We start from the raw sequence: 16,441 nt of genomic DNA on the forward strand, positions 1-16,441 counted from the left end.
ACATAAATTCAACTTTTCAGTTATAGTAGACATTAAGGAACAGATATGATTTTCGATAGAAGGTTTGTCAAGTCGCATTAGGAATATGAATTTTTCTACAGTGCTCAAGTGTATGAAGTTAGGAAATAGTTTTTTTACAAACCTATACAGATAATTTCTCTCTTCACTATATAATCTACATTATATAACAAAGAGACATTCGTCCTCTATTCTATTCATGCATTGTATTCTTTGACTTCAATCACGTATTCCATTAAAGCTTAAGAGTAGAACACTCCTTCGACGGTTCGTTTTTTTTCGAAGACCAAGGTCTTTTGAGGATAACAAATGGGCTGCATCTGGCGGTGATTCCCGTGTACTTACCCACGCCATATGGCTCCTTGCCCAGCTAATTTCCTCCAACATCCCCGAGTCCCCTCGCCGTTGAACCTGACCTCCCGGGGAATGATAGCCCATTCACGGCGCGTCTGTGCACAATCAATATCCGTCTATCCATAATCGACCCACTTTTGCGGACTGGATGTAGAAAAGAGTATGACCATGACCCATGGGTAAAGGGTGAAACCAAGATAAGGCTATATCAGTGGCAATCTCTTAGCTACGCATCGATGTCCCGACAGGAAGAATCCATTAGTGTCAGGTCGCATGATAAAGTACCGGTAGTGACGACCGCCTTGCAAGTCCCCCCAAAGCTTTTATTCCGTAAGGCCCCTGTTCCGCTGAGACGGGCGCTCTCACTGCGCTCTCTCTGCGACCTGAAATTGGCCGGCCTACAGATCGCCAAGGTCACTATGAGAGCGTGTTGAGAGCGCCATGAGCGCCGTCACCACGGCGACTGTTTTGAACTTGCTCATACCGTCGGACGGCGATCCAACAATGAGCGCCGTGAGGTCGTACAGAGAGTAGTGCCATGAGAGTGCGTAACGACCCTAACATTATCCCTCTATACTTATATAATAGATAAGTTCCCACGTTTTAGACATTTTGACAAAATAGAAAATTTAGCATTCCTTATGAAATTTGACAAACCATGTATCAATATGTTCGTACATCTATAACTGCGTCAAGAAGCGAGAAGAAGTTGAATCTGTAAATAGCAGATCACATTAGTATGTATGTTATTGCTGTATTCTATTTCCCTGTTAATTCATGACCTGTACTTAGCTTGTTAGATTCAAAACATGGTGACCTCGGTGATCTGTCTGCGCTCTCACCGCGCGCTCAGCAGAGAGAGCGCCGTGAGAGCGCCGTCAAGAGGAATGTGGGTATAAGCAGGTTAGACGGTTAAAACGCCTGGCAATCAGCTCTCAAATCCGGCAATTTTCTCCCGCCATCGACATTTGGCCCCTGCTAATCTTTTAATGAAAGAAGAGAGACGGGGAGTGAGCTAACCCGATTCGCCTTTAGCCAACGATAATGACAATTTACGCCTGAAGATGCAATTAGTGGGTTCGTTTTATCCCCTCCTCTCAAGGTTATAGAGCTGTCTGTCCGTAGGCGGGAATCTGCCTGTACGATCTTGCACTGGACAGTTTTATTGCCACGAAATCGGAGCCAAACTTGGGGTGGGCCAATCCTTTGTCGAAACAATTAGGACAATAAGGCTAAGATAGTTTGGCCACATTATTATGGTTTATCATCTAGGTATCATTTTTCCAACAGCTTTCAGCCAAGTGTATGGCTGAACTGATGTACCGACATCACAAGAAGTATACTAACATCACAAGAAGTATACCTAACGTTAATGATGCTGTTATAACGCTAAATTACGAAACACTAACACATTGAAATAACAAACTTAGAATAGATGTAGGGAAAATACTTACAAGTTGAAACTTACTACTGCAGCATTCTTACTCATGCAGGAGACTGCCACAAACATTGATCTGCAACCACCCGGCCGCGCAAGCACAAATTGTACAAGATAAAGGATTAAGATTCCAAGCAGCTGAAGATACGACTAGGGACTGTGCTACTTGGAGGTACCTTACATTACGGAGAGGAGCAATTAAGGGGCCAGCTTCTGGCGTGAGCACTCAGACAGACAGGCAGGTATTGCCTGCCATCCTGGTAACCGCGAAGTAGAAATAGTTCATTGCCAACACCAAATACATTCTTCATCTTCCACTGATGTGACATCGATACACTTGGACGACTAACTGCAACTAGAGAGATCAAAAAGCTTCGAAAGCCTGTCTGAGAATCGTTGATTGCTACTGACAGAATGGATATAATAGAGCACATGTTCATCTATCACAATCATGTGTATAGACTCCTCTATTACTCCAACATCCTACCGAAATGAGCGAACCTTTGTGTAACACGCTGGCTGCCTTTTCTTGTTCCTCCGAGGGATTGTGTTTTTATTGAACACGGATCCGGATTGTACAGCGTATACCTGTGTTTCAATGATCGTCACAAAATTGAAGGCGTGAGTTTTCAGCTAGCGTTGTTCCATTCAGGGAGGAAGTATTGTTTTGGGCGGTGCTGGAATGGAGTAGGGTGTGTTTGTATGTTTGGATTCCCGAGTTGGTAGGATGGTGAATTAATCATAAAGGCGTGAAGTGGTCATTCGTAGAATGTTGAGCTCAGCTTATCTAAATTCTTTTGGTTCTGCTTTCATCATTAGACCTGTATCAGAGATAGACATCTGGAAAAGCGCCAACCAAACGTCTTGCGGCCCTTTGGTATGGCTGTACTTTACCCGGTCGCAGGTGTTTCTGGTTCGAAGCTCAATCCCTGAGATTAAGTTCAGAACCGCTAGCTATAGGGCCACACCAAATGACTTTCTGGGTTCTCGGACTTTTTCGCAAAATAGAATTAACGGCAAGGAAACAGGCATCCTGTGATAGACCAAAATACAATCACAAGATCAGTAAGAGTCATCTTCTTCTTCTCGGGTCACCATTCACTGCTATACTCTTCCCCTCCAATACTCAACACATGCCCTTCCACTGGGGGTCAGGGCTTCCAGGTCTGAGTAAGAGTCATAACGCCAACATTCAAACCTCAAATACTTCAAAATATGACCTTGTCAAATAACACCTGTTTCACCATATGGGAGACTGTGTTGGAAAAGCATAAAAATAAATAGATACATTTTCAACTTCATTTTCATCTGAATCGAGTGAGAAAATATTAGGTACTACTGTAGGTTTAAGTGTCTTTCCCAATGGCACAGCATTTGGGCACAACAACCACTCCTCCACCTTTTACCTCAATGACGGCAAACTGAGTTTTGCCTGACTTCGTCACGTTTTTCTGCCCTTTCCTTCACCACCAGATCAGAGTTCAAACGGAAGCGACCGTCCAAAATTAAATACCTGCTGCTAAACGAACATTCTCTGCAAGAACACGCTTAGCCACCTCAACAGCAGAAAATCACCCTTTCTTCCTCAATAGTCCATCAGTCAAGAGAAAATTTCATGCTGACAGTTTCTTCCCCAGAACCACTTCACTGTGGAACAAGCTTCCCCGTGAATGTTTCACCGCTAATTACAACCTCCAACGGTTTAAATCAAGGGTGAGCAAATATCTGACCACGCAGTCATCACTGTAACCCAAAACATGTAAGTGGCTCTCACGAGCCTTGTTTTGAGGTGAATTCTGAAGTAAATAAAAAAAAACGCTATTTATCACACCATTACACGACAGAATGCCTCACTTTTGGCCTTCAACCGTATAAACCACACTTTGGGACCACTCACACAATTTATAGATGAGGTATGTAGATCATAATACATTTCATGCTAAAAAATTCCATATACTTCTAGTATATATAAATATAAAATGGAATACATACATTGTATACAGTATATTCTAAAACATGTATGACCTTCATTTTCTAATTGAACGATATCAATATAGCTAAATTCACACATCATGGTTATTATTGTCAGAAAATTATGACAAATTTTACCCTTGCCATATATAAAGCCACAGCAAGTAATTTTTTATGGATGACCAGTGGATGATCAGTGAGCGCATTAATTTTCGCCTGATTTTGGAAAAAAAGAAAAAGAAAGAAATTTTGTTGCCTTCTGGCAGTGTTCAACATGCCGAAAATGTGCAAAGATGTCTGTTGCCATGCCGGAAGGTGGATGGCAGATAACTATGAAGAGAGGAGACAAGAAAAGGCTCTGATTTATTGTTTTGTCTTTTACTTTGATGCAGTGATGCATTTCATTCAATTTCCTTGTATATGTGATGTTCCCGCTGAATGCTTGAAAACTTTTCTTTGTCAAAGCTGTTTCATTGAGAATTGGATGTTGCCATAGATTGCAGTAAAATTGTACAATATACATAAAATATGTGTATACAATATAGGTATCGTTTTTTGTTTAACAAGGTTTATGATGTAAAGTTCGAAAATGTAGGAATCTTGTTTTTCGTCCTACCGCATTAGACTTGGAGTCTTTGGAGGATGTTATCCATACAATTTACTTGCTGTGGCCTAATCTACGTCAGCTAGGCCATGTTGATTTTATTATATGGATTACATCCTCTGAGAACCCAAAAAATTGCGAGCGTGCGAGTAAAAAAAGTTTGGCAAAAAACGTTGCTTTCCTTATGAAATCTACGTGGTCAAGAAGGTGGAACAAATGACACAGTATGATATAGCGAAAAATCTACTCTTCAAATTCATTTTTTTTTTACATTTACGTCTTTTCGTTTAATTTTGGCGTTCTACGACATTGGTATCATTTTTCAATATTTTTGTTTGCAACTTACGGTATATATTTGCTCATTTTGCAACTGTTTTGTATGATTTATGGTATGGTTGAATTTTTGTGGGGGGAAACGGCCGAAAATTCATGCACGCGCGGATGTCATCCATATAATCAAATCAACATGGCCTTAACATCTTGCCTGTGCGGAAGTGTAACTGCAGACGATACAACGTGAGAAAATGATAAACAGCCGCCATTCTTATGCCCAAGGTCGGTCTGCGCTCCAACATGTCCTTGGCGGCTCATTACAGTAGAAATTGGGGTCATGGGAGGGCTGACATCTTCCTTTCTCATTTCGGCTCGGCGTCACAGTTTTCATAACATAAAAGGGAACCAGTAAATATTTAATTTCCCATCTTTAAAATAACGGTTCTTTTGACAAGCCCATATAGCTCGCGAAATTTATAGAAACGTCTGTTCCTAAAAGTAGGTGAGGTCGATAACGCCGCATTAAATTTTATCTTGAAGTTTAAGCAGAACTTAAAGCATGCGTAACGTTTCTGTTTCTTCACTCCATTGGATATATGGAATCTTTACACTTGCTTTAAGGTGTGCTTAAAGATATTTTGCGGTGCAAATTCCGTGTGATTCTAAATAAAACTTTATCGCAAGGTTAATCAAGTAGTGTTAGTCTGACATAGCCTCAAACAAGGAGGTCGTAATAGCGGCGTATGTATGTAGGATTGAAAATTATGTGTCTATGTGTGTGTGTTTCCCTTGAAATTATGATTGGAATATGATGCAGGACGCCAAAGTATACTTTGAAAAACAGCAAAACACAAAATGTTTTTAAAAATTCATTCTATGGAATTCGTTGACCAATCAGTCAAATATTTTATCGCTCAGTAGCCTCCGGCTAGTGGACAGAGAACATAACGTTTACAAGCACGTAGAGCCGTATTTTGACTGTGACATAAGGCCACACCGACTTGATTTTATGGATGACATCCGCGCGCGCATTGATTTACTCCTGTTCTCAAAAAAAAATCATGCCCTCCAAAGCTCTGGCCTGGCTATAGGCCTGTGTAGTCCAAGGTAGTTAGTGACAATAAGGAGCCTGTGATAACTCTGGAGGATGGCACAGAAAGTCCACGACTCAAGAACTCAGTACATACGTAAAGTGCTGATTCATAAATTCCGCAAAAAGCCAACATGTGCCGGCTTGTTGTATACGTCGCTATGTACTGTCTCAAATTCATAATGTCAGCTTTGTATTCCTGTGGTTTAGTAGCATTTTTATTTTGGGCCGGAATTTTTTATTCGCCCGCGCGCACTAGTTTGGGGTCTGTCATCCATAAGATTAAGATGGTGTGGCCTAATATAACTTTAACATGACCTATTGTGGCGCTGTCTGAGTTACTACAGACGACACAGGATCCCCTCAAAGACACACAAACCACGGAGTCTCCTTATAAAATCTTCCAGTCCATCTGAACTCACATACAGAAGTCTTACCAGGGGGTAGAAACTAACATTCTTGGCTTAGAGTTTAAAAGTCTGTGTTGAAGTGAAGTTGGGAACAAAATGTCCACCATGTTCATACTGATGTTTCTTACGGGCGCGTTCTGGCAAGTCTCTGCGGCAGGACGGGGTCTGAATCCGCTGGAAAAGATGATCGTGCTTACCGCACACGACGAGCTGAGACGGGAGGTACAAGCGGCAGACATGGAGAAAATGGTAAGATTTGTGTGGTCATTGTTGATGTTTTAATTTATTTATGTGTTTTAAATGTATTCATTATATTTTCCATGTATGTGAATACATGTACGTAATTTTAATGTTTGAGCCTTGAAAGATTAGCCCTGCAGGGCTAAAAGGCTTCGAAATAAATGAAATTTCTGTCGAACGTCTTCCAAATTTTGATTTCGTATGTGACCCGCCGCAAAGTACAACTTACAGGCATTCAATGTAGTTTTTAGGGCTTGGAAACCCGACTTTTCAAAGCCAATATTCCAGTCTCTTATTTACATATACTGAGTTGAAACCGCGGTGACACTGTCCCAATGTATATATTGACCCTCATGGAGCAAACATGCCCAAAGTTTTGACGGAAAATGCATATATATATGGTTACTGGATGGGCCCTGGGCTGATTTTTATGGTACCACCCAGAAAATAAAAGACTCATATTGGGGCTTGTTTCTGCAGTTTTAAATAGCCACTGTGTGACATACTGATTGCAATGTGCTAATATGAAGCTAGCAGTATGAGTCAATATCATAAACATTGCCTTATTCAGAATATTTCCAGTTTTGCTGCCCTAAAATCGCATTTAAGGCATCCGATGTAATTTCAGGACAGTAACAAAACATCTTTTGGATGAGGAAATATATCTGATACTGACATTTACTGCACATTTTCTCATCACTCAATACTTGAAACATTTGAAATAGCCCCAAAACAAGCTACGCAAGGCTTCTCTGTATTTTTGGGTACCACCCATAAATAGGTAGAACCAGCCTACTATACAAAGCAAGCAACCATTTTCCGTATTCTATGACCACACCAATTTAATTTCTTCTTTAACGGATTCAACCGCTTCATTTTTTCTGATTTGCCCAAAAAAATAATCAGAATCAACTGCAAAATGCTCATATTATGCCCTGAACAGTTGAAAACAGTCCCTTTCTTCCTAGTTGTTACAGTTATTCCATCTTTCAATGCAGTGGTACCATTGAAAGTTCAAAATTTTTTGTTTAGATTTTGAACCAGCCTGGTGTGTTGACTTCATGGCTCCTATCGTACCATTTGGGCCATAATAGGATGCCTAGGCCTGTTTTTTTTTCGCCTGCCCGCTCCATTATTTTTCTAGAAAAATCCGTTAACCAAGAAATTAAATTGGTGTGGCCTATGGGATAGGATTGATTCAAATTACTACTTGTAAGCAGAAATCAACAGGGCCGAGGGTAAATGGATTTTTGCTACACCATTAACTTATAGCTTTAATTTCCTCATCCATTAAGGAATTTACTCAAGTGTCTCCTAAACTCGCCCATCACGTTAGAAATTCCCTCTAAATTAGTTTTCGTGCGCTTGCATTCGTTCCGATTCCAGAATGTAAGACCCTCCAAGTCGCATCGAGGCGTATAGGCCTTGGAAAATATATGGTGTGTTAAGGTCTATTTATGTTTACCGATGGAAAACATATTGTTTTTGCTACGTTTCTTCTTCTTCTTCTCCAAACAATGACTTCTAACCTGATTGTCTCTCACCATGGTAACTGGTGTTGGGTTACATCATGTTGCAATTTTACAGTAGGAGGGATTTAGACTCCTGTCACCATGTATGTGAATGTGTTTGAGTAAGAATGAACAGAAAAGACTATATGTGAACGTTAACATTTTGCATTTGCTTTGCAAATGTTACTTTTCTAGTTAAAATCTATTTTTGGCTTGGGCTGAAAGGGTCCTGTAAATACAATTCAACTATGTAAAACTAAAAATGCAAGGCTGTCCCTAGGACCCATTCGTCCGTTTTCTGGTAAAAAAATTGTCAAATAATTAAAATTCACTGGATTTCATACTACAAATGTGTGAACGTTTCAGAGGGTTCGAAATTCAAATGTCCGATAACAAAAGTGTTAGCCTTACCAGTAGTCGGAGAGATTTTTTGTAGGCTCGACCTGGAAACCGAAAGCACACATGACCACGTAGACCACCATGATCTACGTGGTTATGAAGGTTGAACAAATGACACAGAATATGGTATGGCCAATAATCTAGTCTTCAAATTCATTTCGTTACATTTTCGTCTTTATCGTTGGATTTAGGCATTCTACGACATTAGTATCGTTTTTCAATGTTTTTTTCTGCCTACGGTATATATATTTGCTCATTTTGCAACTGTTTTGTACGATTTACAGTATGGTTGAAAACTTTTATTTTTTGGAAACGGCCGAAAATTTATGCTCGCGCGGATGTCATCCATATAATCAAAACAACATGGCCTAAGCGTTGTATCGATCTAGATATCATAACTACGAAGAGTCTGACTTAACGTTTAGCCGATGATGTGTTGATGTCTCTTGCCAATGCGACATCCGGGGGTGTCTGTGAAATGCCAGGAGTTAAACCGATGGGCCGTGATGAATGTCAAACACCTCCGCGGGAGACCCCGAGGATACGTTCCGTACAAGCTGCAGAATGGCTTAGACCATGTTAATTTGATTATATGGATGACAACCGCGCGCGCATGAATTTTCGGCCGTTTCCAAATAAAACAGTTTTCAACCATACTGTAAATCGTACAAAACAGTTGCACAATGAGGAAATATATACCGTAATTTGCAAAAAGCATATTGGAAAACGATACCAATGTCGTAGAATGCCAAAATCAAACGAAAAAGACGAAAATGTAAAGAAATTAATTTGAAGAGTAGATTATTCGTCATACCATACTCTGTGTCATCTGTTCAACCTGCATGACGTTTCATTATTTCAGAATGAAAGCAACTTTTTTTTTGCAAAACTTTTTTTTTCTATTCGCACGCTTGCATCAGTTTTGGGGTTCCCAGAAGATGTCATCCATATAATTAAATCAACATGGCCTTATCGACAGGACATTCCACGAGTAAAAATGGCTGGCATCACATGCACAGTATATGCAGCCAGGCATTTCGTACAGTGATTAATCATAAAGGCATCCAGTGCAGTTTTCAGGGCTTGGAAACCAGATTTTTCAAAGTTAATAACTTCAATAATATTCTAATATAAATATTTTTGGCCAAACTTTTTTTATTTGCACGCTCGCATCAGTTTTGGCGTTTCCAGAGGATTTCATCCATATAATCAAATCAAAATAGCCTTAATTCTGCCACCAACAAGGGACAATACAACACTCATTTTCACCTAAGTGAAGTGAGGAAAGTCGTGTAAAATGCCTTTCCCAAGGACACAAGATGGGTGGCATGTTAGGATTCGAACCCGGGACCTCCTGGTTCCGAGTCGAGCACTCTGCCGCTACGCCACACGACCCGACAAAAGCCCGACACCACGAAAGCCCTTATATTACTGTCGACGTTACTTTTATTAGGACTGGGACACGGATCTGGAAAAGATGGCGATGGACTGGGCGACCTGCTCCCGACTCGGCACAAGAGAGACAAATCTAGTAGAGGAACTATTTGGACAGGTACAGTTCCATGAACTATTTTTTGTACTGTGTAAAAATATGCACAATACCGTACCTCCCTCTTCAGCAATTTAGATAAACTTGTAGGACTTGTTAAGAATTTCAATGATCTTTCTGATGATGTTTTTGTTGATTTATTCCTTAGGGGTTCTTCTCTTCTAACGCATTCAAATAACTCAAAACTTTTACTTTTACAAAATCATTTAGAAAAGAAACTTAAAGATTTAATTAATGTTTTTTTTCCTATCCTACCAGTTTGTAAGTTTGGTTGGAGTACCTAGCTAGTTTGCAATTTACTTTCATTTACAACGTCTCCTCACATAATTTATACGACAGCAACATAGTCATTATGCGTTGTTACCTTATGCTTTCTATTTTATCATTATTAAGCTTTGTATGTCTGTATTTGCCTTGATGTATTTCTTAATGTTAGATGGTGACACTAACATAAGCTTCGGCTTTGGTATGTCGTCATCTTTTTTGTCATTAAATGTTGTAATAAAAAAACTATTCCATTTCAAGATATGAAGTTAACTTTTTGTCGCCGGGTGGTAAAATTGATTTCCAAGTTAACTTTTCTTTTAGCCGAATATGATTGAAAAATTCATCGCGTAATTTTATCGAATATCGTATAGTTTTATACATGATTTCTCCAGGGCGTCTGTTTTTGTACCTCGTAACAATCGTTGCTAACTGCTATGTTCTCCTGGGAAATATGTAAAGACCTGCCGTTGTGGCTAAGGCCACTGCAAGTAAATTTTATGGATGACTTCCTCCACAGACTCCAAATCTAATGCGAGCGGGCGAAAAAAAACAAGGCGGGCCGAAAAAAACAAGGTTCCTACATTTTTAAAATTTGACTCAACCATTGTACAAATGATTTTGATTCAGTGGGAACCTCACATATACACAGCCAACATCACATATCACTGCACAAAACATTAAATCAGAGCCTTTTCTTGTCTCCTCTCTTTATAGTTATCTGTCATCCACCTTCCGACATGGCAACAGACATCTTTGCCCATTTCGGCATGGTGACCACTGTCAGAAGGCGAAAATTAATGCTCGCGCTGATGTCATCCATAGCAATTATTTGCTGTGGCCTAATGAAGTTTATTGTGTACTTTGACGTCGATGGGAAACTTAGTTTTCGGAACGACTCAATCTCAAATGTCATTTTCGTCTGGCTCCTAACTTCGGCCGACGGCCAAAAAACACGACTTCGAAGCGCCACAAAACTTAACGAGATTGTCTTGGACAGTGTCCAACCGATACAAGACGGCTCCCTGTTAGGTTTTAACGCAGAGACCGAAGTCATAATACTTTACACGAAGGGCGGAAGGTGGCATCACATAGTCTGTGTTTGTACATCTAGTGAAATTGGATTGTAGGCTATAACCATGTAAAGTGACACATTCTGATAGTAATCAAACGGTGTGTCTCTATCTCGTAAGGACGCTGTATGTATACTCAGCTACGATCTAGAGTGACACTATGGTTATTGAATAATGTACTTCGAGTCCATTACGGCTGTTATATGCTGTTATGTCTTTCTTGCCCTGCAGAACATAGCTCTGTCGCCAGAGGGCGACGTAGTGGGGCTACTGCAGCAGTGGATGGCGCAGCGGGAGTACTACAGCTACCACAACAACACGTGCGTCGGGAACAACACATGTAGGGACTATGTGCAGGTACAATGTAGAGATTCAGAAATGTTAAACTCATATTTTTTTAATTGTTTATATGCTTTTGAGTTTCCCCAGGAATACAACCCACTGTCCTTGTGTGTTTTCCTAAAAGTGGCCAATTTACTCAGTTACGGCAATGGTAGTTAAATTGAAAAGTAGTGTGTGACGGTAATAACTAGCAAAGTACACAGTGAATATTTGTAATTGCCCTGAAAAAGATGACAGACATCACGATCATGAACAAGTCATCAGCAAGTGGTTGTGATTTAAGAACTTTGCCATTCAATCATATTCGTCAATCTAGCTGCACCAAACGTTGGATCTACCAAAGGTAGTAAATCCAGGTAATGTTTACTTTATGTATAGTATTTGACTTTACAAAGGTAGTGAATAAAAGTCAAGTCCGGTAATTTCATTTACAACCCTTGTTAAGTGAGGAAGTACCGTACTTGACTTTTATTTACTACCATTGTAAAGTCCAGTAGTGTTTACTAGTAAACATTACGGTAACCCAACAATACTGGTATATGCTTCTATTGGTAAATCTACGTTTCCGTGCTGTGTGATGAAATTGTTCACGGATAGATGACCAATGTAATGACTGATGCTTTTTCAGGCGGTCTGGGCGGCGACAAACCGGGTTGGCTGCGCTCTTGTGCCCGACTGCGAGTCTAAAGAACGGAAGATCAGCATGTTGGTGTGCTACTACTCTCCACCGTGAGTCACTGTAGTCATAGGCTTCCAGGAAGACCCATTCTGACTAGACAGTCCATCACAATTAGAAGTTCAACCAATGAGAGAATGGAAATTAGACGTTCGACCAATGAGAGAGTGCATGTCCTAGATCGAATATTTGCCTTTCTACATTTTGACGGAGGTGTCTAGGCAGTAACCTCTGGATAAAGCACGGTTCTGGACACAACAGTCACATACGTCATACAATCGCGCGCAAAGTAAGGGCATTCTTAGGACATCCATGAACATTTAGCCGTGCTTATTCTTAAATATTAATTTCATGCAAAGTCATATATACTTCGTTATTCAACAGGAAGGAGAGGTGGACAAAACCGTACCATCTGGGGGACTCGTGTACTAAGTGTCCCCGAGAGTCTCCGTTTTGCGATAAGGGGCTATGTGGTAAGCATCTTTTTTTTTTAATATTCCAAGATCTAATCACAATAAGTGGTGCCACAAACACAGGGGACAATTCGAATTCAATACTCATTTTCACCACATCGAGGTGAGGAAAGTCGTGTAAAGTGTAAAGGGCACAAGATCGGTGGCATGTCAGGACTCGAACCCGGGATCTCTTGGTTCCGAGTCGAGCACTCTGCCGTTACGCCACACAACCCCACAATATTTGCATTTGGAAGACAATATCAAAGAATTATTTTAAAACTACTTGGAATAAGATATTAATTAAGTATTTATAGAGTATTATACCAAAGTCTAATGATTTATTAACTAGAGTTGATCACTAAAGTAATAATATATACTAGTAGTACAATGTAAAATTACTAGATTAAAGGCACAGGTGAAGATATTCTACGTATTTGATAATCACTATCGTTTTTTTCTAGTTCCTTGCAATGAAATCAATCCAGAGATGTGTGGTAAGTTCTATTCCATTTACATTCTACGCGTCGACGACACATACGTACACGTAGATTTGAGCCAGACATATTAATTTTTAATCACAGGGCCTAGGGACAAGACAAACGTAATGTCAAAAAAGGGTCTTGTAGTTTACCCTTGCGTGTAAAAGGGTAGCATTCAATTTTGTGACTTAACATGCTGACGAAATAAAGTTTTTTTTTTAATATAAATCATCCAGTATGTCCTTGTGGGGATGAATATTTACTCTACTAATGTCTAATACCTCGACAGAATGCAAGCTGACTTGCGGCAAGCCTGGAGTCGGGTCTGGCACACTGGACAGGAAAACTTGTTCCTGTAGGTGTGAGATGGGCACTGGTCCTAACTGCGACGGTAGGACACTAGCTCTTCCTCTGACCAAAGGAACCAAGTTTTACCAATTTTGCTCTGTTTCTCCTTCTTCTCCAAACAAATGAGACTTCAAAGGATAATGACCTGAACCAGACGTCTTTCACCATGGTAACTGGTGTTGAATTATATCATGTTGCAATTTTATAGCAGGAGGGATTTAGACTCCTGTCACCATATATCAATGTGTTTGAGTAAGAATTAACAGAGGAGACCATGTGAGAAGGTTAACATTATGTATTTGTTTTGCAAATGTTACCTTTCTAGTTTTGTATTAATTTTCTTCTAAGTTCCCATGACAACACCCCCCCCCCACCACACACAGACACACACACACACACACTGGACCCGTGGGAGGAGTGGCTAAGGCGGAGAGGGCATCTTCTTGGGCCCTTGTCGTCTTGCCAGACGATCTACAGCTTCAGTCGTTCTCTGCGGGTCTGGATGAGTAGCGCCTCTCGTGGCTGGTACAGCCGATTCTGACCCGGCAGGCTCTGCCGCAGAATCGGCAACAGTACTCCTGTGTGGTGCTCTTCTCTACAAGTCCCTTTCGTCTGCTCCGAGCGTCTGCCTTCCTGCTCTCTCTAGAACAGTTCTGTCCCTTTGTGTATCGCTGCTCTCCACTTGCTTCTGTCGCTTGCTACCTTCTCCCTGGACTCAATGGAGAAGTCTTGGAGAGTAGCTTTGCACAAATCCTTAAACCTGAGCTTAGGCGACCTCTTGGTCGACTCCCTTGAGAGAGTTCACCGTACAATATGGCGGAGAGGGCATGCCAGTTAAAATAAAGGTTATTGATTGATTGTGTGAGTAATTACCCCCTGTAAAACATTTTGGGTTGTTTTTCCAGAGGAGTGCGCGAACCCGATCTGGCACGATGACGGGTTTGACGAGTGCGCCTTCTGGGAGAACGTCCCAGGTGACTGTGACACCCACCGGGCCTGGCACGCGCGCTTCTGCCCCGCCAACTGTCAGTTCGGATGCCGTAAGTAACTAGCCTCTACCAGGCTTCGGGAGGCGGCTGGAAAGAGTAGATAGAAATCGGCTAAATAGAGAGATAGCATGCCAAGAGAGTTGGTGCTGCTGGAGAGAACAGTTTGCCGCTCGGGTGCGGCAAAATGTACTTTCTTAGCCGACCAACTCCCTCGGCATATTTGACCGATTTCTACTCTTTCCAGCCGCCTCCCGAAGCCTGGTAGAGGCTAGTAAGTAACAGCATTGACATCTTACTCACGGAAACATGTGAAACCTGGTAATAAATTTAGATTGGGAAGGTCCCGCGTCCGATTATCAACCAAGTCATCATAAACTCATACCAGAATTTCGTACACAGTGCTTAGCACTCAGCACTTCTGGTAAGAGAATGGTACATGTACGTCGATAAAGTTTAGACATCCAGGTAATACGATACGCCAAAAAGCAGTTACTCAAGCAACTGGATATGATTTTGAAAACGTCAAAATTTTCAAAATCATATCCAGTTGCTTGAGTAACTGCTTTTTGGCGTAATGGTACATGTAGCTGTGAAGAAACTAGCACCCTGATGTGTGCCATGAAGGGCCATGGAAACGGAGATGGGCGCCGCATGATACACCATATGGCTTGGAAGCGACTTTAAAAAATTTGTTGTACATGTACTATCTGTTTTGCTAACAGCCACTACATACCATTACTGCTGGTATTAGTTTCATTTAAAGAGACAGATATGTCTTTAAAAAGTTGCCAACATGTAGAATGCACTGCTCTAATATGCCACCTAGAGAGTGTGCAGCAAACTGCATAAAAGGGCATTAATATTGATGGTAGTAATTGTGAATATCTTTCCTCAGGGACGAAGTGAGGTAGAGACATCAATCAGTGAATGTGGAAAAGTCATGGGTCATCAAAGGCAGGAGTATCGTCATCTTCATCATTATTATACGTCACTCTGGTATGCGCTAAGACCGGACTAAACTACATTTTGAGAACACATGTTTGAACGTAACGTAGAATTCTCCGTTTGTTTGCTGTAATTAGCAGTTACTTTCTTGAAAAAAGACAAAAAAAAAAGAATCTTATGCAGTCCCACTACACTGTGAGAGGACTACATAATTATGTTTATTCTGCAGTAATAATTCAAAATATTGAGACATTGTGCAACAAACCTATGCCTTATTGCCTTTTCTACAAAACCAACATAAATTTGTAACAACTTAAGTGAAATGCCTTTGTCTTTGCAGAACAATAAATTTTGGTTTCCTTTCTGATCATGATATACAACACAGTCACTTTATTTGTATTACCTTACATATTAGCACCTTAATGAAACCTAATCTTTCACCATCATAAAAAAAACAAGGTATGAATAAATTATTATGCCATTGCACTACTAACGTAAATTCTTTTGTAACATCTGCATTGCAGATAAAACCAAGGATAGCCTTTTGCATAAATATACTGCATTTTCATCAAGTGTGCATCACCTAGTGTTACCGACTGTCCTTCTCTTTATCTGAGATTCATAGTAATTATAATTACTAAAAGGTACAAGTTAAGGAAGTCATATACATGTAGCCTTTTACAGGCTGTAAAGGGCAGTGGGTTGTTAAATCTACTGTGTCTAAGGCCACACCAATTTAATTTGTCGGTTCTCGGATTTCTTCAGATAAAATCTGAAGAGACAGGGCGAAAAAAATAAAACAAAAACAGGCCTAGGCATCCTATTATAGCCCCAAATGCTTCGATAGGAGCCATTAAGTCAACACAAAAGGCTAGGTTAAAATTTCAACAACGAATTTTGAAATTTTAATCAAACCACTACATTGATAGATGGAAAAACTAGAAAGAAAGAAAAATTTCCTCAACTGTTGGGGGCAAAATATGAGCATTTTTTTAATTGATTCAGAACCGGAA

General features: G+C 40.4%; 1 protein-coding gene across 1 annotated transcript; it reads left to right on the forward strand.

Moving 5' to 3' along the window:
• Window positions 1–6,341: 6,341 nt before the first annotated feature.
• LOC109483209 (peptidase inhibitor 16-like) lies at window positions 6,342–15,389 on the forward strand. The gene is made up of 7 exons (XM_019786188.1): window positions 6,342–6,407; window positions 9,762–9,860; window positions 11,426–11,551; window positions 12,165–12,265; window positions 12,597–12,685; window positions 14,400–14,534; window positions 15,379–15,389. The coding sequence occupies exons 1-7, from the start codon at window positions 6,342–6,344 to the stop codon at window positions 15,387–15,389; spliced, it is 627 nt and encodes a 208-aa protein (XP_019641747.1).
• The last annotated feature ends 1,052 nt before the right edge of the window (window positions 15,390–16,441 follow it).

The sequence above is a fragment of the Branchiostoma belcheri genome, unplaced genomic scaffold (assembly GCF_001625305.1).
Source record: "Branchiostoma belcheri isolate BF01 breed outbred unplaced genomic scaffold, Haploidv18h27 scaffold63, whole genome shotgun sequence".
Taxonomy (NCBI): Eukaryota; Metazoa; Chordata; class Leptocardii; order Amphioxiformes; family Branchiostomatidae; genus Branchiostoma; species Branchiostoma belcheri.